The sequence below is a fragment of the Canis lupus genome, chromosome 10 (genome assembly GCF_003254725.2).
Source record: "Canis lupus dingo isolate Sandy chromosome 10, ASM325472v2, whole genome shotgun sequence".
NCBI classification, from domain to species: domain Eukaryota; kingdom Metazoa; phylum Chordata; class Mammalia; order Carnivora; family Canidae; genus Canis; species Canis lupus.
The window spans coordinates 44161781-44187523 of NC_064252.1; the positions used below are offsets into that span (position 1 = coordinate 44161781).

General features: G+C 39.4%; 2 protein-coding genes and 1 long non-coding RNA gene across 8 annotated transcripts in view; 1 reads left to right on the top strand and 2 right to left on the bottom strand.

Annotated features, from left to right (window-relative positions):
• The window catches only part of EIF5B (eukaryotic translation initiation factor 5B), an 85753-nt gene extending 74804 nt beyond the window's left edge, over positions 1 to 10949 (bottom strand). For 2 of the 3 annotated variants that reach the window (XM_025464122.3, XM_025464117.3), the window contains exon 1: positions 9978 to 10949. In XM_025464122.3, coding sequence (XP_025319907.1) covers positions 9978 to 10012 — 35 coding nt within the window. In that variant the 5' untranslated portion in view covers positions 10013 to 10949. The remainder of the gene's footprint in view (positions 1 to 9977) is intronic. The other variant, XM_049115458.1, reaches the window with a different exon arrangement.
• Positions 10950 to 13823: 2874 nt separating this feature from the next.
• On the top strand, positions 13824 to 23955 carry TXNDC9 (thioredoxin domain containing 9). The gene is made up of 4 exons (XM_025464129.3): positions 13824 to 14012; positions 16917 to 17035; positions 20623 to 20877; positions 23354 to 23955. The coding sequence occupies exons 1-4, from the start codon at positions 13824 to 13826 to the stop codon at positions 23469 to 23471; spliced, it is 681 nt and encodes a 226-aa protein (XP_025319914.1). The 3' UTR covers positions 23472 to 23955.
• LOC112670455 (uncharacterized) overlaps positions 14011 to 25743 on the bottom strand; it is a 61219-nt gene continuing 49486 nt past the window's right edge. For all 4 annotated transcript variants that reach the window (XR_003142962.3, XR_007413591.1, XR_007413590.1 and 1 more), the window contains 2 exons: positions 18350 to 18440; positions 14011 to 15357 (listed from right to left, as the gene is read on the bottom strand). This is a non-coding gene — a long non-coding RNA (uncharacterized LOC112670455). The remainder of the gene's footprint in view (positions 15358 to 18349; positions 18441 to 25743) is intronic.

Consider the following 25743-nt stretch of genomic DNA (forward strand, 5'->3'; position numbering starts at 1 on the left):
AACATGTTAAAAAAAAAAGAGAGAGAGAGAGAGAGAGAGAAAAGTACATGATCATCTCAAATGAAGAAACAGCATTTAACAAAATCCAACACTTTTTCATGGTAAAAACATCCTACGAGCTAGGAATAGAATGGAAATTCCTCAACCTGGAAAAGGGCATCCATGCAAAACACAGTTAACATCATACCTAATGAGTAAGTACTGAAAGCTTTTCCCCCCTTAAGATCAGAAACAAGACAAGGAAGTCTACTCTCCCCACTTCTAGTCGACATTGTACTGCAGAATCTAGCCAAAGCATTAAGCAAGACAGAGAAGCAAAAGACACTTAGACTAGAAAAAGTAGAAACTATTTGAACTTGCAGATGACATGACCATGTGCATAGAATCCACACACACACAAGACCATTTGAGCTAATAAATGAGCTCAGTATGACTGGAGGATAGAAGATCAATATACTAAAATTAATTGTATTTAAGTTAGGCACTAGTAATGAACAATCTGAAAATGAACTTAAAATAATTCCATTAGCAATAGTGTAAAAAATGAACTAAATGCTTAGGAATAATTTTTTAAAAGAACGGCAAATGTTGTACTCTGAAAACTAAAAATCAATCACTGAAACTGAAGACCTAAATAGGTGGAAAGACATCCTTGGTTCATGGATCAGAAGGCATAATATTGGCAATACTCTCAATATTAATCTACTAAGGATATGCAATCAATCCAGTCAAAATTCTAGATGCCTTCTTTTTTGTTGCAGAAACTGAAGTCAACATTTTGTTGAAATGTTATTCCTAACGTTTGTATGGAAATGTAAGGGACACAGAATAGCCAAAACCATTTCAAAAAGAAGTTAGAAAAATCACAATTTCCAATTTGTAAACTTACTACAAAACTACAGCAATCAAGACAGTGTGGTACTGCCATAAAGACAAAAGACCTATGGAACAATATTGAGTCCAGAAATAAACCCCTACACATGGTTGATTTCGACAAGGAATTAGAATACTCAAACATCTAAACATAAAAGCTAAAACTATAAAGCTACTAGAAAGAAAACATAGTCTGCATGACTTAGGATTTGGTGATAGTTTCTTAGCTCTAACACAAAAAGCACATGCAACCAAAGAAAAAGTAGATAAATCAGACTTCATCAAAATTAACCTTTGTGCTACAAAGACCACCATCAAGAATGTGAAAGGACAGGGACGCCTGGGTGGCTCACCGGCTGAGCGTCTGCCTGCCTCTGAGCGTGATCCCAGGGTCCCAGGCTTCCAGCATGGAGCCTGCTTCTCCCTCTGTCTATATCTCTGCCTCTCTCTCTCTCATGAATAAATAAAATCTTAAAAAAAAAAAAAAAAGAGAGAGAGAGAGAATATGAAAGGACAGGGGCACCTGGCTGATTGAATCAGTAGAGTATGCAACTCTTGATCTCAGGGTTGAGTCTGAGCCCCACACTGTGTGTAAATATTACTTAAAATCTTTTTAAAAAGGGGGGTGGGAACGACAACCTCCTAAAGGAGAAAATACTCCACAGAATGGGATAAAATATTTGCAAACCATATCTGATAAAGGATCTGTATCTAAAATATATGAACTCATATTCTTCAAGAATAAAGAAGATAATTTAAAAACAGGCAAAGAATCTGAATAGACAATTCTCCAAACCAGTTTACCAGTGTCCAATAAGTGCATGAGGACATACTCAACATCTTAAGCCATCATGGAATGCAAACTAAAATCCCAGTAAGACACCACTTAACACCCACTAGAATGGCTATAAATCACAAAGTCAGCTGATAACAAGTATTGATGAAGATGCAGAGAAATTGGAATTTTAATACACTGTTGATTGGAATGTAAAATCGACCAGGAACTTTGGCAGCTCCTGAAAAAAGTTAACTGCCTAGCAGTTTCTGAAGAAGTTAAACACAGTTACCTATCACCCAACAATTTCACTCCTAGGTATAAACCCCCAAACTGAAGACATATGTCCACACAAAAACTTGTATAGGTATTTTTATAGCAGTATGATTCATAATAGCCCCAAATGTGGAACCCCAATGTCCATCAACAGATGAATGGGTAAATCAAATGCAGTCTATTCATATAATCTTAGAATGTGATTCTAGACTCAGAAGAAATGCCAACTACAGTTATCATCAGTCATATCTATTAGCTTCACCAAAGCTCAGTACCTAAAGCCTAATGATATAAATTTGAGTTAAAACAGTACTCAATTGTATTTTTAAGGACTACTATATAAAGTTTACAGTTTGAATAAAGCTTCAGAAATAGAAAAGCCAAACCAAGATTTTAAACCTCAGGAGAAAAGTATGTTTCTATCACCAAAAGGAGGACTGAAAATCCATTATTCCAAAAAATAACTGCTACCCAGTGAAAAATAGGGATTCCTCTGAAAGAACATATCTGAAATGGGAAGAACTAAAACATTAAATTGTCATTGCTTTCACTTTAAACATATAGACAACAAGAGAAGCAGTTACATAATTAAATTGGTTACAGGAGAAAGAAATTCTTTAAAGAGATTTTGGCACTGATTGACCTACAGACAATGGCTGTCATTTTTCTCTTTGCCCTTCTTTTTGAGTTCTTAATCTTTAATAGTTGTTTCACCAGTAACGATCCTACGCAGATATTAATTTTTCTTTGGAGAGTCTATATTTCGGAATATCAAGATTTCTTAAATCAGCTACCACACCACAGTAAAAAGCTACAGGTTCTGGAGTCAGATTTGGCTTAATAGCTGAGGTTATAAACCTCTAGCACATTATTATATTAAATTTCACTTTCCTCTTCTATATATTATATAGCTCTTAAATCTATATATAATAGCTTTTAAATCTCTATATTTCTCCATTCCTCCCAGATTCTCAAACTTGTTATAACATGGTTATTGGTTCTACATTAAATACTTTCATTAGAATTACATAAATACTGTGGTTATTGCTAGGACAAGCTGCATTATTGTGATTAATACTGTTTAATAAGGTTCAAAATACCCATGTATTTTGTACTATAACTTTTCAATAGTTCTTATTTGTCACAGAGCATAAATTAGAAAGGGTGAGAAAAGGAGTCATTTGGGGGTGACTAAAACATTTGAAAGCTGCTGTACTGTCTTTAACTCTCTACTCCTCCCCTTCTTTACTATTTACCTATTATCACAAACTAATAACCTAATCACAATGTAGTCCTCACCCTTTACAAAGCTAAGTCTAATAGAATTAGAATTAATTCTAATTAATTGGCCGGCCAGTAGGCTGGTCAAACACAAGATAACCATCTTAAAAGTTTTCTTATTAAGAATAAAAAAATTACTACATTAACAGCCATCAAATCATAGGATATCTAGAAATAAGCCAAACAAGAAATACTCTAAAGACTCATATTTTAAAAAAAAATTTTTTTTACTGGTATACAATTAACCAAATAGAGAAGCATGTCTTACTAGTAATTTGTTTACCACTATATTTGGAGCACCTAGAACACTTGGCACTTAAGTGATTAATTAGACAATTTCTTGAATGAGATGATTTAATACCAAAAAGATGTCAAGTGTACTAAATATTCTAAAAACATAATGGGACTCTCAATTAAAACCAATCCCAACAGATTTTTAATAGAACTTGATAAATTCACCTATTACATTAAAAAAGAAAAATCATAAATGGGTGAACTTTCAAGAGTATGAACTTGACTACAGATGTCTTAAGTTGCCCTTGAGTAATTCTTAAGCATTTTTATTTTCTGTTAGACAAACATTAATGATGGTCAAAAAGCTTGGAAAATGTCTCACAAAGCCCCAAATATAGTTTAGGAATCCCCAAATCAGCTGTCCTTAAAGTAGTCCCCAAGATCTGTTCAGGGGGTTTAAACTAATTCAAGAGATCAAAAGTATTTTCGAAATAATACTAAGAGGCTATTAGTCTTTTTCATTCTCATTTTTTCACAAGTGTACAGTGGAGTTTTCCAGAGGTCACATGATGTGCAATATTGCTACAACACTGAATGCAGGAGCAGATAATAACCAAGCTCTCTTCTACTACTAAGCCAGACAGGTGGTTTGCAAAAATGTTCAATATCAGTCTTCTCATTATTTTTTGAAAACAATTACTTAACAATGCTACTTACGTTAATATGTAATGTGTCTATTACGTTTTTGTTTTTTTTTTTTAGTAAACTCTTTGCCCAAGGTGGGGCCTGAACTTACAACCCCAAGATCAAGAGTTGCACGCTCTAACAACTTAACCAGCCAGGCGCCACCTCATTTTATTTTTAAATTTATAACTATTTGGGACGCCTGGGTGGCTCAGCAGTTGAGCCTCTGCCTTTGGCTCAGGGCGTGATCCCAGAGTCCCAGGATCGAGTCCCACATCAGGCTTCCTGCATGGAGCCTGCTTCTCCCTCTGCCTAGGTCTCTGCCTCTCTCTTTCTGTGTCTCTCATGAATAAATAAATAAAACATTTTTAAAAAATAATAAATGTATAACTATTCTAAGACCTTTTAACTTGTAATATAGTAAGTATTCCATATAACTTACCTACATAGCAAAAATCTTTTCAGGTCCTTAGTAACTTAAGAGGTTAGAGGGGTACAAGGACCAAAAAGTTTGAGAACTGCTGTTCTAACCCAACCACTGACACTCAGTTCTTCAGTTAAACAATGTTTTGCTTACCTTAGAGATCAAATCCAAGAATGGAAGAAACTTAGATAAATAAAGCACAATTAGTGGGCAAGCAACATCAAAAACAGCTGCATCAGTTCCCCAGAGATCACCATTAAAGAAGGCTAAAGTTACTATAAGCTAACAATGAAAGTTTGTCATCTGCTATTTATTTATTTATTTATTTACTTATTTATTTACTTATTTATTTATTTATGGTAGACATAGAGAGAGAGAGAGGCAGAGACACAGGAGGAGGGAGAAGCAGGCTCCATGCCAGGAGCCCGACGTGGGACTCGATCCCGGGACTCCAGGATCGCGCCCTGGGCCAAAGGCAGGCGCTAAACCGCTGAGCCACCCAGGGATTCCCTGTCATCTGCTTTCTTATTCATTTATGGCAAAGTAGGACTTCTCCTTCCACATAGCAATTTCCTAAAGTATCAGTACAAGTTAAGCCAAGAAAACTCTTGGATTATAGATCTTTTTTTCTTTTTTGATCTGATATGTAGAGGGATTTTTTTTTTATTATTAATTCAGGTATATACAAATGAGAAATAAATTTCTTTGTTGAGCTAGACCATTTGGACTGTTTGCCACTTGGCCGACTCCCTCTCTGGAAAGCTCTTGACTACCAGCTATACTCAGAGATCCTTCTGGGGAGGTTCTTTAAGTAGAGCACCATGTCTTTTTTTTTTTTTTTTAATCACAGGGGAGGGACCCTGGTACCCCAATCATACCTGACTAGAATAAATGTCTACCATTAGGGCAACCATCTAAAGGTTAGGCAACTGGGCAGCCTGGGTGGCTCAGCGGGTTAGCGCCGCTGCCTTTGGCCCAGGGCGTGATCCTGGGGACCCAGAATCGAGTCCCGCGTCGGACTCTCTGAATGGAGCTTGCTTCTCCCTCTGCCTGTGTCTCTGCCTCTCTCTGTGTCTCTCTCATGAATAAATAAATACAAATCTTTAAAAAATAAAAATAAAATAAAGGTTAGGCAACTGTTTCATAGATAGCTAGCACTCAAGAAACCAGGGAATTTAATTTGCCAGTAATGATAAGAACACTAAGTTAAAACAAATAGAGGAGTCACTATATTGGTTCACTGCTAGTGTACAGAACCACAGCAAGAAATAACCAGATGCTGAACATACCCTAGAACTCTATGAAATACTTCAAGGCCTTGTAGTTCCTGAGTAACATTCCCACCTTCATATCTGATGGTGGGACAAATGAAATAATTATCTTCCTCCTGTATCCTTTTGGGGGGTATTAATCCTATAAAGGTGACATACCAACTTCCTTATAGTCTGAAAAATATAACTACCACACTTAGGGGATCAAACAAAAAAGGGACCAGAATAAAGAACTGGAGGCTGTGAAAAACTAACCTAGATCCTGATAAGAGAACGTCAGTCATACTGTGCAAACAGAAAGAGAACATCACTAGAACATACAAGATCTCATAACGTATATTGGCCATATATTTTATACGATCTATAGATATTGAATCTTAGCCCTTATTTCACCAAGAGTTTCTCCAGTCTACTGAGAGGTCAAGAAAACTTGCAGAATATCTTATTAAAAATCTCATTCGTGGGGATCCCTGGGTGGCGCAGTGGTTTGGCGCCTGCCTTTGGCCCAGGGCGTGATCCTGGAGACCCGGGATCGAATCCCATGTCGGGCTCCCGGTACATGGAGCCTGCTTCTCCCTCTGCCTATGTCTCTGCCTCTCTCTCTCTCTCTCTCTATCATAAATAAAAAAATAAAATAAAAAATAAAAAAATCTCATTCGTGGGGAATGCCTGGGTGGTTCAGCGGTTTAGTGCCTGCCTTCTGCCCAGGACGTGATCCTGGAGTCGCAGGATCGAGTCCCACATCAGGCTCTCTGCATGGAGCCTGCTTCTCCCTCTGCTTGTGTCTCTGCCTCTCTCTTTCTCTGTATCTCTCATGAAAAAATAAAACCTTTAAAAATAAATAAATAAATAAATAAATAATAAAATCTCATTCTCAGATTACACAAGCTGGAGTAAATTTGAGAATTTTTTTTATTTATTCACGAGACACACAGAAAGAGAGGCAGAGACATAGGCAGAGGGAGAAACGGGTTCCATGCAGGAAGCCCGATGTGGGACTCAATCTTGGGACTCCAGGATCACGCCCTGAGCCAAAGGCAGAGGCTCAACCACTGAGCCATCCAGGCATCCCGAGAATTCAGTCTTTAAACAAAAGTCACTGATATAACAAAACATATGTTCCTCAAATAAAATTAGATACTCAGATGAAATAAAGCCTAATTTTAAATGAACTCCAAGTGGTTGAGAAGGTAAAATAAGGATTAAATTTAAGGATTAAAACAAAGTATTTTTTGTTCTTTCCAATCCGAAAAGTGACTCGATGCCCTATCTTGGTAACTAATAAGCAGCTGCTCATTTCTCACCTAGTTTCTACCCAGAAATATGCTCAACTTAGCACAGCTTGAAAGGGAAGGGGTGGTAGGATGAATGCAAAATCTTTAAAGTGGGGATCTTGGGACACCTGCGTGGCTCAGCGGTTGGTCGGCTGCCTTCGGTTCAGGTCATGATCCCGGGATCCAGGATCGAGACCCGCATGCGGCTCCTGCAAAGAGCCTGCTTCTCCCTCTGCCTATGTCTCTGCCTCTCTCTGTCTCTCTCTCATGAATAAATAAATAAATCTTTAAAAACGAAATGTGGGGATCTTTATTCAAGAGAGTAAAACCAGAGAAGTATCTTATTTTACACAAACAAAAATATTAATCCTAAAATAGAGCTCTCTCCTAGACTTTCTTCCCAAACTAGGTCTTTGTTTCTTTTACAAATATGCAAAATATCCTTGAAGAAAACTGTATTTAAACAAACAGAAGGTCAAAGCAATCTAATTCACAAGTAGTGGAACTTCCCTGTCCAACCCCTGCCGCGTATCTTCGCTGTTCTCCTTCCCTCCAAAATACCTTACAAAGCATGCCAAAGTAAAAAGGCCAAGTAGTTCCAAGTCAAAGGAGGACCTCTGCAAAACCTGGGATTTCTTAGATATTTGAAAAGCATTCAAGCAAAGGAGTCCATTTAGCATTTGAAAACCACCAAATTTGATACTGGCATATGAGAAAATAAGTTTTTCAATTACATTGCCACCACTTTCCCTTAAAAATGAGCCAAAATATAAGACCACAGATTAGTCTGAGGGAGGAAAATCAGTAGCAGCATTATTTCTACACTACCAAATCAATCATTCAACAACAGGCTCCAGCGTCTGCACTTTATATCACTTATCAAAAACTTTATTAATCAGTAAGAAACACTTTTTCCTAAAAATAAACAATAAGTATCTACCCTCTGAACAGCTTTTTTCCATTATGAAAGAGCTTAGAAAGTAAAAGATGTAAATAAAGAAATAACACAGATATGTATTTTTTTAATCTACAGAATGGAGTTCTGTAATTCTGAACCAAACAAATGGAAGCGCAAAAAAAATTTTTTTTAAATAATGAAATTAAACTGAGCGAATACTCAATAATATTTAAGAAGTCCTTCTTACTATTCCTTGGGCTTAATGATAGCATTACAGTTCTTTCTTTCCTCAAGTATTTATCTTTCAGATACACCTAAAGGATTAACACATGAAAATTGAGATGGCTTTAAAATATCTAGTACAGGGCAGCCCCCGTGCCGCAGCGGTTTAGCGCCGCCTGCAGCCTGGGGTGTGATCCTGGAGACCAGGGATAGAGTCCCACATCGGGCTCCCTGCATGGAGCCTGCTTCTCCCTCTGCCTGTGTCTCTGTCTCTCTCTCTGTGTATGTGTGTCTCTATGAATAAATAAATAAAAAATCTTAAAAAAAAAAAAGTCTAGTAGATAGAACAGGAATAATCATGTGAGAACTATGACTGAAGCTGGCTAATTGCTATACGAAGCTTCATTATATTAATCTATTTTTTGTACACAGTTGAAGGAAAAAAAATGTAACCTATGCGTCAAAACGTCAGTCAAAAGAGAAATTTTCGTCCCACTAAATCACCCAGAATTCTGCTTATTTTCTCTCATTTACCTGATTAACAAGTTCTAGTCTGCAAGCCAATTAACGCCTCCAACAGACCTGTAGCTGAAATACAAGATTCATCTTGCTGTCTTTTAATTCTACTCATCAGCTAGGTGAGTGCCAGGTGAGCAAACAATACAGGAATTTATCATTAGTAATCTTATTTTAACCTCAAGACCTGATACCCACTTTGAGTCAAAACGAACTACCAGAAGTTGTTGTTTTTGGTGGGTTGTTTTTTTCTTTTTTTTAACTTTACTCTCCCCTTAGTATCCGAACTAAATTTGGTCAGTGGTATAAAAGGTGAAATATAACAGACGTTCACCGCCCCCCCCCCCCCCCCCCAGCTAGTAAACTCTGAGTAAGAGTCAAAGAATTCAATCGAATGCGACACGCAGAAATGTTGCAAAAGTCTCGGGGTACGTAACTCTCCATACGCCCTTACACTCCCTCCACCCCCTCCCACCCCATCCCCCCCCCCCCCCCCCCCACAAAAAAAGCCTTTTAACTGGTTAGAAAGGAGAGACCCCGGTTGGTTGGTTTTTGTCTCCTCCTCCTTTCTTAGGGGGAGGTGCTAAAGAGCAAAGAAATCACCAAAAGACAGGCCGGAAGAAGGAAAGCGAAAAGCATGGAGTCTGGACAACTAGACGTTAAGTAACTGAGAACTATAACCAAATGATAGGAAGTTAGGAGGGAGTTACCTGTTAAACACCTCCCTGTAACCCCAACTCACCTGAGCGGCTCAGACTTTACCAACCTGGCTGAAGGTACAGCCACACTCCAACTCGCCTCTCCTCAAGTATTCGCCGGTACAAAGGCACGGAAAGAACTCTTCCTGACCCTCGCCAGTAGTAGCGCCGCAAAAACAACTCTGAGGCTGGCCGCGGCCACGCTGGCCGGGCAGTCCCTGGGCCAGCGAGGCCACCGGAGCCCCTCCCCGCGGGGCAGGGGACCCCCCAGACCACCGCCCCGCCCCTGAGGTACCAGATCCCTCCCTCCAGGCCGGACGAGGAGCAGCGACCGGACCGAGTCTCGACTGAAGAACCCGCCGCCGCCGCCGAGGCCCTCCGCGCCCGTCCGCAACTGCGGTCGCGGCCCCGTGCCGCCCATGCGGGACCCAGGCCCGGGGCCCCGCGGGGCCGGGCGCGAGCCTCGCCCCCGGGCCGCCCCGCGCCGGCGGAACCCGCGCGAACCCCTGAGCTGCGCCGGACGCCGCCGTGCGGACCCAGTCACTGGCTACCTGTCTTCGCTCTTGTTTTTCTGCTTCTTCCCCATCGTGTGTCAGCGGCGCTCGCGGCCCCAGCCCCTCTCTTCGGTCTCTCACAGACCCGCTGTCCCCCAGCCGACTTCGGTCGCTCCGCGGCTCGGCTCCCCTCGCGCTGCCGCCTCTCGCACCCGGCTCTCCACAGCCCCGCGCACTGGGACAGGGCACATATGGTGTGAGCGCTCAGTGCGCAAGCGCATCGCCCCGCCGCCTCGGCGTGGGGACGCAGGGCGCGGCTCATCGAGAGCTGCGCTTCGGGTAGAGCGTCTCCGGCAGACCCGCCGCCAGGCGGGACCCGAGCGCCCCCTTTCCGCAAGCGTCCGCCGCGCGCGGGTAACAGCTGCGTCTCCTGGTTCTAGAACTCGGAGACAATGAGGCTGAAAATCCCCCTCGTTAGCTCCAGCTCAGCGGCGGAACGCAGACTTGGAGTTTGGAGCTCTGTTCCGAAGTCAGCCTTGCGCTTTGCTTCCACCTCTCTATCTTCGTATTCTCAACCGCACGCGGGTCACTAAAGAACCGCGATGAGCCGGTGATAGGCACTCTAGGTCATACATCGAGGACACATTGGGCCTCTCGATAACGTCCTTGAATTATCAAGTCTGTTCGGTCACTAAAAAACAATGACCGCGAACGAAACAAGGACACACCGTTAGTTCCCCGAACTAGATCTTAGTCTTAACGCTCAAAGCGACAGCAATATCTAAGAATTTGTTAGGGAAGTCAAAAGGGAACCTACTAGGATAGAAAACACGTTCAATGTCTGGATCTGGACGGTGTTAACTATGTAAAAACTAACCGTGCTCTGGAAGTTATACCTCAACTTAAAAAAAAAAAAAAAAAGTTCATTAAACACAAAGGAAGTGAAGTTGGGATGTCACTCCGGAGCAAGATCGTAGCCATCCCGTTTCTGATGTAACATGACGTGTCCTGAGGCTCCGAGCCTAAGAAAGTCCGACGCGGCCAGGCTGAGCACTGACGAACTACAACCTCCAGCATACTTTGCTCCCCGGCGCGTGGGCGGCCGACCAAGAGCCAGGCTAAAAATCGGAAACCTCCGGGGCGGGGGGAGGGGAGGAAGGGAGCTGCGCACGCGCAGAGGCGCTCCCCGCACGCACGCCCTCCTCCCCCGCCCCACTTCCTCGGGCGTCTCAGGTTGTATCGCGTGAGGGCCGCAGCCAAAGGGGAGGCGGAAGTGACGGCCGGTTCGCAGTCACGGGCAGCTGCTGCGAGGGTGAAGCCAGACTGGACTGCCTTCCTGGAGCGGCTGGTTCCTCACTTCTCCGGTGTCACCGAGAGCTCAGGTGAGGCAGAGGATGGTGTTAAAAAAAACCGGCCACCGCCTCCCCGTGCTGATGGACACTTCGCCACTCAACATCCGGCCCGGGCGGGGGAGGGGCGCGGCCCAGACGTCGGTGTCGGTGAGGCGGAGGCGGCTTCGGCGCATGCGCCGCGGGAGGTGTTGAAGTCGGGGCCACCTGCCCTCAGCCTTCGGCTGTCCCTGGGGCTCTGGGAGTGGCGGGGAAGCCTCGGGGGGGGGGCGGTTCCTCGGGTGCAGTGAAGGTTGTTTGGACGGGTGCGTGTAAGGGAGTCAAGGAAACGGTTAGGTGATTTGAAGACAAGCCCCTTCCGACCGTTCCCGATGAACAGTAAAAAGGAATCGGGTTTGTGGTTTGAAGGATGAAAAGTCATCAGGATCGCTACACCATCTCCCTTCCCTTTTGTGAATGTGGTGACCACCGTCACCTGTCCCCAGAACAGCTCGTGTTACTGGCTTCTGTCCCCAGTTATCCCAGAATTAAATTCTGAGTTCAGTCTCCTAAAACTTCAGGGATAAGCATCCGCTGTAGCTTTAGTAAGAACAGGTTCTGACATATAATAACTTAGTGTTTTGATAACCAGTTTTCTGCCTCATCCGGCCCCAGCCCTAAGGGAAACAGTCGTACTGACGTTTTTCTTTGGAGGTAGGAAGTGTGAGATTATTTTTACCATATTTGAAATGCAATTCCTTAAAAATACATAGCATTTATGAGGAGCTTACAGTTTGTTTATTTTTTTTTATTTTATTTATTCACGAGAGAGAGAGAGAGAGGCAGAGACACAGGCAGAGGGAGAAGCAGGCTCCATGCAGGGAGCCCGACGTAGGACTCGATCCCGGGTCTCCAGGATCAGGCCTTGGACTGAAGGCGGCGCTAAACCGTTAAGCCACGCAGGCTGCCCAGTTTGGTTTTTTTTAAGTCAGATACTTTTGAAACTTAAGGATAATTTGAACAAAAAGTAGGCACATGTTCATTCAAAAGTTTTTTTTGAGCACCAGCTGTGTTCCAAGCATTGCTAGCTCTGGGGATACAAAAATGAAATCAATTGTGCTTTTCATCTGCTTTTCCTGCGAAGAAAAAAGAAAAGTGAAGTTTGCAAGACTACTACTTTTGATTTCAACAGTTGTAGAGAGTTTGCGTGGGCCAGGCTATATGTCAGTAACTTGGTCAGTGAGTTCACGGTTTATTAAGATTTTCTTCAGTAGTATTTGCAATCGTGTCATAGTTGAGATCAACAGCTTCCTGCTTTCATAAGCAAGTTATAAATTATATTTCTGTAGTAATAACCGATGGGTACACATAAAATTTCCATCTGTTGCTGACAGAAAATATTACATCTTATAGAATGTGTAATTAAGATAGAATTTCCTTTCCTATCTGAATTAGATTGTTTTTAAACTCCTACCTTACATAAAGGAGTGTTAAAAAATCAGTATTTTTAACACTTGGAGTGATACTGTTTCACATCAAAGTTAAGAACACTGTCAGTAGATCCGTACCAGTATTGATCTTTTGTTAGGGCATTGGAGAAAAGTAGTGAAACTAAAGTTTGGGGAACACCAGGCGTAAATTGTTCTTTACCTAATTTGTACATAAATTGTGATGCAGTTTCTCAGAGGTTAAATGAAAATCATTTAGGTAGAGACCTTGAAAAATAAGTTGTTGGCTCAACTCTGTTCTATACTGAAGCAAAGTTTGTTTTGTAGATGTATATGTAAAACCTCACTGCACTTAAACTTTACCACATCATTATTCAGTCGTTCCTGCTTTATTTCTCTTCTGGTTTAAACAAAGAAGCACTATCAATTTATGTCACTAGGTAGAACTCCAACTACTCATTACTCTCTGGTCTTAAAGACTTGTTTTTGCTTTGTTGTAGTGAAGCACAAACTAAATCAGAAGCACCTAACCTTTGTTCTAAGTAATATTTGAGTGGTGTGACTATAACCTATTGAAAATTCAATTTTAAAAGATTTCAATAAGGGATGTCTTGGTGGCTTAGTCAGTTAAAACGTCCAACTCTTGATTTCAGCCCAGGTTTATGATCCCAGGATTGTGAGACAGAGCCCTGAGTCGGGCTCTCACCGAACACACAGCCTGCTTAATATTCTCCCTCTCTGCCATCCCCTCCACTCCCTCCCTCAATCAATCAATAAAAACATTTAAGTAAAAATTCTTTTTTTTTTTAAGATTTAATTTATTAGAGACAGAGAGGCAGAGGGAGAAGCAGGCTCCATGCAGGGAGACCGATGTGGGACTCAATCCCCGGTCTCTAGGATCACGCGTGGGCTGAAGGCAGCACCAAACCGCTAAGCCACCAGGGCTGCCTTAAGTAAAAATTCTTAAGTGTAACACAAAATGTTTGGTTGTCAGAACTCTTTGTAGAGTACAAATTATACACTTGCTAGAATTTTTTAAAATGAGAGAAGAAACTTTACCTTTTTTCTCCCCCCAACTTTGCAAACTTTCTCCCTAGCACCAAGGCTGAACTGTACCATTTAGAAGAATGGAAGCTAATGCATCTGTTGACATGTTTTCAAAAGTCCTGGAAAATCAATTGCTTCAGACCACCAAACTAGTAGAAGAACATTTGGATTCTGAAATTCAGAAACTGGATCAGATGGACGAGGATGAATTGGAACGCCTCAAAGAAAAGAGACTTGAGGCGTTAAGGAAAGCTCAACAGCAGAAACAAGTAACCTCTCTGCCCTGCTTTCTGAAATTACTTTAACAGTATGCTCCTAACAACTTATATATACATGTGCTGAAGTACTTTTATATTTCAGTCCTCATTTCTAGAGTTGTTTTCATTTTTTGCTTCAGAGTACTATCACTGTTAAAAATGTGCTGGGAAAAAAAATAGTTTTAAAGCGCATTAAAAATTAGTTTGTTCAGTATGTTAATCTACAGTCGAGTAAAAGAAACATGCACCCAAGATCGTGTTTTGAGCTCAGATTGGTTGGTTGAGGAGAGAGTGGCCTAGGTAGAGCATAGGAAGCACTGTCAGTGGTTTTCCTTTTAGGTGATTAATTGTAAAGCCAGTTATAATTTAGCTGTACTCATTGTAAGTGAGGCGAGAGCTGTAAGGCCATTGACATGGTGGAAATTATTTCAGGCATTTCCATTGTAACATTTACATGGCTTATTTGTTCAAAAGAATGCATGCTGGGTCACCAAAGAAGGGTGGCCACAACTCTATTCTTGTTGGTCTCTTAGAGTATGAGTGTGGAAAAGACTCTAATCAAAACATTGGGTTAAATTCTGTTTTTGATTTAAAAATGTTTGCATTGCTTTATGTTACACTGTAATAGATTATTATCAGTTCTTATTCTTCTTCAGTTGGCTGTGAATAAAAAAACTTTCTAACTTTTCTAAAGAAACAGGGCTTCTTTGTGCTCCCTGTAGCATCTGTTTGATAATGTTTATACTCGGTATTTATAAGAATTGCTAAAAGGAAAGAATCGTCTATAGTGTGCCTGAGTTTCTATTTTTATATCTTGAGTTTTCTAGAATAGGGGTTGTGTGTGTGTCTATATATGGTTTTGAAGCCAGGAGACTTTTTTAAATATAATGCTAATAATTAAGGTAATGTATGATGAGATTCTGCTACAAACTCCTATTTCATGATCACAGTTAAGTAACACTACTTAATAGGCCTGTGCCAATCAATATTCCTCAACCAAGCACCCTCTTACTGTTATGGCAGCTTGTGACATAGGACTTAGGTAGTGAGCAGAAGGACAGGTGAGATATAGGAAGAGCCTATCCAAAAGCTTGGGTTATAGCCACTAAGTGAGAGCTAGATGCTCAGCTGCCAGCCCTTGGGTAGCTTCAGTCTGCACTGTGATCTCTGCTCATCCTGCTAAATTCCATTCGGCAGATGCCCTGTGGAGCATGAACTCTTTTTTTTTTTTTTTTTTTTGCATGAACTCTTTAAAAGAGTACAGGGGTGTGCTGAGTGTCTTGGGAAAGATGCCCTGTGTTGGAGGTTCAGAGTAGGCTTGCCTCCGAGGGAACTTCAAAAGGTTCAAGTTTTCCACCTGTTGGTTAAACATATGAGAATTAATAAAAAGAGCTTTTTAAAAAACAAAGAAACACTCTTTTTTTTTTTAAGGGTAATGTTATTGGTAAGTCAAGAAAAGTCATGAAATATTACATGCCATTAACGAATTGTATTTGAGAGTTTAAATTGTTTATAAAAGCTTGACCAAAGAAATGTCACATAAGGAGAAAACACCAGGGCTTCCTGTGAGCATCAGCTTAGCATAAGTCCATGTGAAAGGGATTCCAAAGTTCTTAATACAGCCTGTATTAGCTTAAGTCCAGAGGAAGAAAGGAGATGGCACTCCTGCCACCTTCTCGGTGGACCATTTCTGGAGGGCTGCCTATAGACTTCTGCCACCTTTTAAAGGGAAAGTGGGAAATTAGTTCAGAGGAGGATAATCAATAAGAGTAAGAGATGTAAAAAAAAAAAAAAGAGTAAGAGATGTAGCAATCATTTCATACGAGAAACGGCCAAAAGAAAATGGAGAGGTAGAAAAGAAAGGACATAGGTGAGACAGAATGTCTGAAGGGCTAACATATAAAAGACATTAGAACTTTTCTCTCTAATCTTAGGTCCAAGCTGGCATCCACAGACCAAAGTTACAGATATATTGCAGTTCAGTGTGAGAAGACCCTTCAAAAAATGAGAGAGTATACATGCAACTGGTTTTGAAGCACCTGTGCCAGACACTGTTAGAGATATTTTCATGTAGACAGTCTTACTTTCACAACTCAGTGAGATAGTTGCTTTGTGATCTCCACTTTACAAATGAGGAAATGGAGACTCAAAAGACTATTAAAATTCTTAGCCTAATAAGTGGTAGAATAATTACTCAAACCCATGCCTTCTACCTGCAAGCCCAATGCTCTTTTTATTAAAACCAGCTGCCTAAAAAAAAGGAAGCAAGCTTCCAATTGAGATGATGAACCTTTCCAGTAGCAGGAAGCTTGAGAATCAAAGGTCTGTCAGGCATGGTTGGTACATTGGGTTGAGAAGTTGAGTTAGATGACTCATGGGATCTGTATTGTTTCTGGACATCATGTGAGAAGACAATATTTTCTTCCTATGATACTATCCCATTGGTGGCCAGAATAGAAGCTCCTACTGCTCTGAGCAAACAGGGCTTTTGAGCTGCAGAGCTGCAGTAACCAACCCCCCTTCTCCCCTACAAAGACCAAGTAGCTTTATCTGATGAGCATAATTTTTCAAAGCTTTGCAGTAACTTAGACCTAATGCTTCTGACTTTAGTTGAGTGCAGAGAAATTAAATGGATATTTACATTTTAAGTCTCCTGAATCTAAATTTTTAAAGTTCTAAGAAAACATGTATGAAGTTACCATGGATTGTCTTAAACACAAACCATGCTGAGAGATAGTCCCTGCTCAGAGACTGTTTGCACTTGACAGTAGAGGCATAGGAGAGTAAATAAGAGGAATTGATTTCTCTACAAGATAAAATCAACTTCATTACAGGATATTATAGTGATTTAGAGACAAAATGTAAAGTACTGAAAAATATGTCAAGTATGTAATATTTCCCTTTTCTCCAAATTAGGAATGGCTTTCAAAAGGACATGGGGAATACAGAGAAATCCCTAGTGAGAGAGACTTTTTTCAAGAAGTCAAGGAGAGTAAAAAAGTGGTTTGCCATTTCTACAGAGACTCCACATTCAGGTAACTTTGTTTCCACCAGTGAGTTGTTTAAAATGATGAGATCTTTGAGTAGAAATACACTAATTTAATAGAAAATTTTCAGAAATTAGAGGGACTACTTTTTAAGTTGTTTCTTGGTACTTCTGTAAAAGTCTGTTAAACAGTTGCTATGTTGAAGATTAACTTAAAACCCATTACACTCTTTCTCAGCATGCAGCTCATGGGGAGACCATAGTTTGGCCAAGCCTTTCATTAGAAGCATCGTTGGAAGTGCCAGACTTGGCTGGGGGAGAGGAAAGTGATTTCTTTTGGATAGCCCAGATCTACAAGCCTCTCTATGGAGGCAGAGTCCTTGTAAAATAAAAATACCCCTAGAAAAGGTTATATCTTAACTCAACCCTTTCTTTAACTCTCAAATTTGATTAGTTGCCAACTTTGAAAAATTGAGAGATACAATTAAAAAAAAAATCCAGATTTCAGATTTTTTAAAAAATCAAATAACTTAATAGGAGGCCTAGAATTCAGTAGGAAAGCAGTTTGCTGATACTGAATAGTAGCTGCCTCCCTAGACAGACACATATTCCAGTGTAGAGTCTCCATCATTCACTGTTGTCTCCACCCTGCCCTCTCCTCCCATTTCCATAACCTGCTCAGCCTTTGTCTTTAACTCACCATCCAGTAACATGGTTACTAATTAACATCTTTCAAGGATTGCCTGCCTGAGATTTACTGATTAAGGTAATATAAATGAAAGAAGAAAAAACAATTTAAAAAAAATTTTTTTTAAATGAAAGAAAATGTTGAGATGGTGAAATCCCTGTAAAGGAAGGTATGGGAATGGATTAGGAAAGAAAAGGGTAGGGGCAGCCTGGGTGGCTCAGCAGTTTAGCGCCGTCTTCAGTCCAGGGCCTGATCCTGGAGACCCAGGATCGAGTCCCACGTCAGGGTCCCCGCATGGAGCCTGCTTCTCCCTCTGCCTCTCCCCTACCCCCCCAATGAATAAATAAATCTTTAAAAGGGAAGAAAAGGGTATTAGAGAAACCCTCTGTCACTGTGGTACTCTATCCTCTCCTATTGGCACACATTTCTCAAGTTGCCAACTTCTGACATACATGGTGAGGTGATACGTTACTATTAGTCTCTAAGATTGATACCATTTGATGTTTATTAGATGTTTTTGACCACTAGATTGTTTTGTGACAGCAGAGAATTTGCCTGTATCATGGTTCACCATGCTCCCAGGAGCAGCAATGGCTGACACATAGTAGGTGCTCAGTAAATATATTTGATGGATGTATAAACAGTGCAAAACAGTGCAACTCCAGGAATACTTACCTTCAAGCAAAAATGAAAACTCAAGAGGTACCTGGCTGGCTCAGCCAGTAGAACATCTGACTCTTGAGCCCCTTGTTGGGTATAGGGATTGCTTAAAAAATAGAAAAAAGGAAAACAAAAAAAATCATTAGAAAATTTCATATACAAGTCTAATACAGATTTCAGAATTCTTGGCATATAGTAGACTGGATATTCCGTGTATAAAACCCTGGAACAGGGCAGCCCGGGTGGCTCAGCAGTTTAGCACTACCTTCAGCCCAGGGTGTGATCCTGGAGTCCTGGGATCAAGTCCCACATTGGGCTCCCTGCATGGAGCCTGCTTCTTCCTCTGCCTGTGTCTCTGCCTCTCTCTCTGTGTCTCTCATGACTGAATAAATAAATAATTACATCTTTTAATTATTGTGGTGGGGAGAGGATGATCCTGGGAACTGGGGAATTTCTCCCCCTTCAGAATCCAACCATCAAACACCTTCCAACAGAAAACACAGACATAGATGATCATTTCCATCAACTCCTGAAGTCACAGGTATATTGCAAAGGGAGGAAGTTATCTAGCAATGAGCCTGCAGCCTAAAGTGAACTGACAACCTGCTCTCCCCTGCCTACTTGATTTCCATCTCTCTATATTTTGGCCTTGCAGGTTGTTTGCACATGTTATTATTAATGATTTTTTTCTTCATAAGCCTTAAAGTATCCAAAGTAAGTAAACTTTATTATACTCTATTTGATAATTTCTTGGTAAATGAAAGTATAGACAATTAAAAAAAAATCTTTAAAAAAAAAAACAAACCCTGGAACATTCATAATGACCCTTTGAGGTAGATATAATTCCAGTGCTTCATGTATGGATGGTCAACCAAGACTTGGAGAGATTAGGTGTCTCACCTAATGTCATTCATCTAGTAAATGATAGAAGAGGATTCAAAACCAGAATTTAAGCCTAAGCTGTTTGAACTACACTGCGACTGCTGCTTCTGGGTTTTAAAAAAGTGGATTAATTAACAAATGGTACAATCATAGATTCACTTAAAATAGGTTGCATGCAACTCCAGTGAAACATGGAGTTGATTTATCTACTGGTTTTTGAGAACATATTTCTCTCATAATGGCTCATCTATCATTTGTTTTAGCTTCATTCAGGAACCATTTGTTAGTTTGTTCTCTTGTACCATTCATTTTTTCTTGTACCAGCGATTCAGTGCCTGCCTTCAGCCCAGGGCGTGATACTGGAGTCCCAGGATCAAGTCCCACATCTGGCTCCCTAGGGGGAGCCTGCTTCTCCCTCTGCATGTGTCTTTGCCTCTCTCTCTCTCTCTCTCTCTCTCTCTCACCCTCTGTCTCTCATGAATAAATAAATAAAATTTAAAAAATAAATAAATAAAAGCTGACTTTAATGAACACTGTGATGAAGAAGTCAAAAAGATTATTACAGTAGTCGGTTTCAGGAACACTAAAGGATCAACCAGTTTAAAGTACATTTTAACTTACAGAAAATGCCATTTCCATATTTCTTTTCAATAGAAAGTGACTTAATGTACTACTGGTATTTTTCATTTCTTCAGAACCATATGAGTATATTTATAATCCTTACCCTTATGCTTCTTAATGATAGTTGCACAATTAGAAGAGTTCCTTCTTGGTGACGTCCTTTGGTCTTAATGACTTCCAAATATGGCATTGTGTATACATTTCTAATTCTGAAAAGTCACTTCTGAGTTCTATCAGATTGGTCACCCTTCAAGCTCCATGTATGAGACAACAGGAAACAAACATACATAAGAGAAATGATAGTTTTTTTTTTTTAAGATTTTTTTTATTTATTCATGAGACCCAGAGAGAGAGAGGCAGAGCACAGGCAGAGGGAGAAGCAGGCTCCACACAGGGAGCCTGACTTGGGACTCAATCCCGGGTCTCCAGGATCACGCCCTGGGCTGAAGGCAGCGCCAAACCACTGAGCCACCTGAGGCTGCCCAGTTTTTTTTGTTCTTACCATGAACATGACAACTTCATGAACTACTTAGGACTGAAAGCATATATTTAGTATAAGTATCATGAGGCACAACTGACTTTCTAGAATATTGGATTATTTTCCTGCCTCTTATAATCAGTTTAGCTAACCTGTGAAATGAAATGAGGTCATCCAATGCAAGCATGGGTTGGCTGCCAAATTATGAGACTCAAACAGAAAATTAGATGTATCTTTAGGATACTTATTTTTAAAATGAAATATCTGTTGTTTTAGCTTTTGATTCTCTATATGCTATTATTTACAGGTGTAAAATATTAGACCGACATTTGGTGATACTGTCTAAGAAACATCTTGAGACCAAATTTCTGAAGCTGAATGTGGAAAAAGCACCTTTCCTTTGTGAGAGACTACGTATCAAAGTCATTCCCACACTAGCACTGGTAAAAGATGGAAAAACACAAGATTATGTTGTTGGATTTACTGACCTAGGAAATACAGATGACTTCACCACAGAAACTTTAGAATGGAGGCTGGGTTGTTCCGATATTCTCAATTACAGGTAATTTTTAGCAAAACAATTGATTTTAATTCCATATTCAGTTGATATTTGTAGAGAATTTTTTTATGTTAACATTCATTTTATGAAGCTAAGTAAGGTCTTCTGGCTGAGATGTAGAAAATGTTTCACAAATGAAAAGCATATTTCTTAAAGTGTACATTAAGCATGATCTTACAACAAAATCAGAGTTACAGATAAAATTGAGTTTTGGAGTATACCTAGCTATTATAAAAACTTTCATCCTAACAGATACTATTGAATCTAATTTTCTAATAGTCTGGAAACCCAAAATGACACTTCAGAATTGACTCTTCCCTGATTTAGACCAGATTACTCAAATTGATAATGAGTTATCTTTGAACATCAGATTTTTTTAATGTAGCTATTCCTGTTTTGTAGAATCTGGTAAAATGTATAATCTCAGTCATGTAATCAGCTTAAATTACTTACTGTGGAAACAGTCTTAATTTGAAAACAATCTAAAATCCAATTTCCATTTTTCATTCATCTCCTTGTCCACTTTGCCAGATAGTTTACCTGATCCCACAAATCAGAGCATATCATCTTGTCATCTGTGCCTGTTTTTGATTTATAGAATTAACAGATAAAATTATACAATTATTCTATTGTCATAGCACCTTTCAGTAAGTAGAAAGTTCTCTCCTCTTTTCCCTGTCCCTTTTTCTCTGAATCTCCCCTATATTGTAGAACTTGATTTCGGAGTTTTAGGTTTTACTTAATAACAAATAAAATATTAATATCTATTAAATGAATTTTGAAATAATTTCAAACTTTAAACAAGCTGGAAACTAGCACAAAGAATTCTCATATACCTATTGCCCATATGTCTCAGTTCTAAACATTTTACATTTGCTTTATCATTCTTTTCCTGAATACACGATTTTTTTTTAAACCATTTAAGTGGAGATGTATTATCCCTTTACTGCTAAATATCTCCTTGTGTATTTTCCAACAATAAGGGCTTTTTCTTATGTAACCATAGTACAGTTGTTAAGTTATTATATCATAATATTATGTAATATTATATATTTCAAATTCTACCACTGTCCCAAATAATGTCCTACATACTAAAATGTTGCATGTAGTTACCATGTATTTTTAGTTTCCACTAACCTTGTCTTATTTTTCAGTACTTTGACATTTCTGAAGAGTACAAGCTAGTTATTTTGTAGAGCATCCTTCAATTTGGGTTTGTCTACTGTTTCAAGATTAGGTGTAGACTATGCATGTTCTCATGGGTACATAATAAAAGCGATGTTGTATTCTTCTCAGTATACCACAGCAAGAGGTATAGGATGTTTTATTTCTGCTGATAACTGAGCCCTGGTTAATAAGTTATCTACCAAGCCATATGGTGATTTAAGAACGTCTTTTCCATATCCCACATTAATTTCCTTTTTCATTTATTTCTATTAGAATGGGCAGCGGCTTATCTTAGCCAATGAGTTGTAGTTAGTTACTAATACTTATTTTGAAACCTAAATTGCCCCAGATTTGGCCAGTGAGAGACCCTCTCATGCAGACTTCAGTGTTCTTTTTACATGGCCCCGTAGTTCTTTAAGCACTTTTTTTTTTTTTAAGATTTTATTTATTTATTCATGAGAATACACAGGAGAGAGAGAGAGGCAGAGACACAGGCACAGGGAGAAGCAGGCGCCATGCAGGGAGCCCAATGGGTGGGACTCAACCCGGTCTCTAGGATCACTCCGCTGAAGGCGGTGCTAAACCACTGAGCCACCTGGGCTGCCCAAGCACTCTTTCTGATGCAAATAAGTGGTCTTAGAGGAACTCTCCCTAAGATTGGCTATTTCTCCAAGGAACCAAGGTTCCTTTCCGTAGCAAATGATATTTCAAAACCAGAATCTAGGTGCCAGGAATCTTCCTAGATATTTTTAAAGAAGAAGTTGTCTCATTTATTTCTTAAGCATCATTAAAAATTTTTATACCAATTACAGGTTAATGATAAAGAGTTCCATAAGTTTTATTGATGTTTGTCTAAACATTGAAAGATGTGAAACAGGATCATACCAGCCATAATAAGTTGTCAAAAATAGAGCATCATTTTCCTATGTCATTCTTACAGTGAAAAGAATCTAATCCAAGTTGAACACATCCAAAACAGGTGGAAAAACTGTTTCATTTCTTTCTGTGCTTTTCAGTCAAAATTCAGTAGGTACATCCTATGAGATAATTAGTCAGTGATTAATGATAAAAGAAAACATTGATCTAAAACATTTAATAATACAAAATAAGGTTTAAAACTCTTAACCAAAAAAAAAAAAAAAAAAAAAAAAAAACTCTTAACCAGCAGTGTAAATAATATGTATATATCTTCCTTGACACCAGGATTTTCTTTAAAATAGGTTAGTAAGAAAAGAGATTTTTGTGTAAGTTAACATACCAACTATACTAAATCATAAAGAATAAATGCTTTTCAAATTTGTTTTATTTTTAGTGGAAATTTAATGGAGCCACCATTTCAGAGCCAAAAGAAATTCGGAACAAACTTCACAAAGCTGGAAAAGAAAACTATCCGAGGGAAGAAATATGATTCAGACTCTGATGATGATTAGAAATTAGTTGTAATTCTTTGTAAATTGTCTTTTTATTTCTGCTTACTTCAGAATTGATGTGTTTTCTAAATCCCGTTGGTTTTGATACATTGGTCATTTGATGGTCATGTTCTAGGGTTTTGTACAGTTTCATCACATTGAAAGACATCTTCAGTATTTTCTGTGTGGCACTCATGTTTAAGTTGAAGACAACGTCTGCGTTCTTAAATTATCCAACAAGAGTCTGGATTCTCTATTTTTGAGATTGATTTTATCACAATATGATTCTTAAGTCTTTATACCATTCACAGTTGTGTTTTTAATCTACTACATTGGAAATAGGAACTCAACAGACTATTCCAGGACTAATTCTTAACACAGCACTATTTACTTTATACAACAGGTCAAACAACATTTACTGGTGTAACAGACTCACTTGTAAATGAATTATAAACACTCTTCTGGAATATATTTAACTATTAAAGAACTGCTTATTTATTCTGTAGGCTGTGTGTTGATGATGAATCAACTAATGGCAGCAGAAAGCTTTTTCGGGTTTTGAGCACATTGCCTTATTTAAAGGGTTCTGATTGCTTGTATTTTAAGACATGCATTTAAAAATAGGAAGGGGCAGCCGGGTGGCTCAGTCAGTTAAATGTCCGACTCTTGATTTCAGCTCAGATCAGGAGCTCAGGCCCTTGGGATTGAGCCCTGCATCTGGCTCTGTGCTCAGTGGATGATCTACTTAAGATTCTCTCCCTCTGCAGCCCGCTCCCCTTCATGTGCACTCTTTAAAAATAATAATAATAATAATTAAGCACAACTGGAATGGCAGCATGAGGAAATCTGCAGAGGAGCATCAGAGGCTATACAGTGCAGGGTAAATTAAATAGTCCAGCGAAGTCACTAAACAAGTAAGTGCTGGGAAGATGAGTCTCCAGAGCTGCTATATTATCTAAACTGTCCACTTTTCAACAAAAACTTAAAAATCTGTGGAGAAACAGTAAAGGGTGTCCCATAAACAAGATTTGAAAACAGTAAAAAGAAACTTTTAGTGGAACCAGATGTTGGAAGCAGAAAAAAGACTTCAAACCAGCTATCATATTAAAAAAAAAAAAAAAAAAAACTGAAAGAAACCATGCTTGGAAGTAAAGGTATATAATATTCCATCAAATAGAGAACAAAGGGGCAGCCCAGGTGGCTCAGCGGTTTAGTGCCACCTTCAGGCCAGAGTGTGATCCTGGAGACCCAGGATCGAGTCCCATGTCAGATTCCCTGCATGGAGCCTGCTCCCTCTGCCTGTATCTCTGCTTCTCTCTCTCTCTCTCTCTCTCTCTCTCTCTCTCTCTCTCTCTCTGTGTCTCATGAATAAATAAAATCTATCAAAAAAAAAAAGATCAAAGGAAGTATTTTAAAAGAACTAAATAATGCAAATAATACAATCTGGAGAGTAGGAGAAAAGGAAATGAAAAATAGCTTCAGAGAAACATGAATCCTCAAATACGTGTAAGGAAAGTACCTAGAGGAGAAGAGAAGCGGAAAAATTGTTAGAAGAAATAATGCTTAAAAATACCAAATTTTGGGGGGAAAAATCTGAAAAGAGTAAGTTCTTACATAAAGTAGAATGGTCTACATTCACACACATGTCAGACTACAAATGTTGAAAGATCTTGAAAAAAATACCATCATGTACAAGAAAACCCCATTAACAACTGATTTATCAGAAATATGAGACTTGAAGGCAGTAGGATAACATGTAGAGTGCTGGAAAGGAAAAAACTATCAACCAAGAATTTTCTATCTAAACTATCCTTCAGAAATGAAGGCAATGAGGAAATGAAATTCCCACATTTTAAGAATTCCTAGGAAGCCAATCTTAGAAGAAATACTGAAGTTTTTTCAGGCTGAAAGGAAATGAGACAATACAATAATTTAAGTCCTAATGAAAAAAACTTCCAATAAAGGTAATTATGTAAGAAATTACAAAAGGCATTGTAATGTCCTATTCTTCCCTCAGCTGATTTAAAAACATTCTATAAGACAATATATAATTGTGACATTATCTATAGCATAGAAATATATATTTGTGACACCATAAAGCAGGTGGTAGAAGCAAAGCTGTATTTCTTTTTTAAGATTTTATTTATTTATTCATGAGAGAGAGAGAGGCAGAAACAGGCAGAGGGAGAAGCAGGCTCCATGCAGGAAGCCTGACATGGGACTTGATCCCAGGTCTCCAGGATCAGGCCCTGGGCTGAAGGTGTCACTAAACCACTGAGCCACCCAGGCTGCC

What these genes read in the sequence shown, in the direction of transcription:
- TXNDC9 (XM_025464129.3), top strand. Translation starts at nt 13,824, where the DNA reads ATGGAAGCTAATGCATCTGTTGACATGTTTTCAAAAGTCCTGGAAAAT. An exon ending in TACAGAGACTCCACATTCAG is followed by an intron (nt 17,036 to 20,622) that starts GTAACTTTGTTT and finishes TATTATTTACAG; the next exon opens with GTGTAAAATATTAGACCGAC. An exon ending in TCCGATATTCTCAATTACAG is followed by an intron (nt 20,878 to 23,353) that starts GTAATTTTTAGC and finishes TTTTATTTTTAG; the next exon opens with TGGAAATTTAATGGAGCCAC.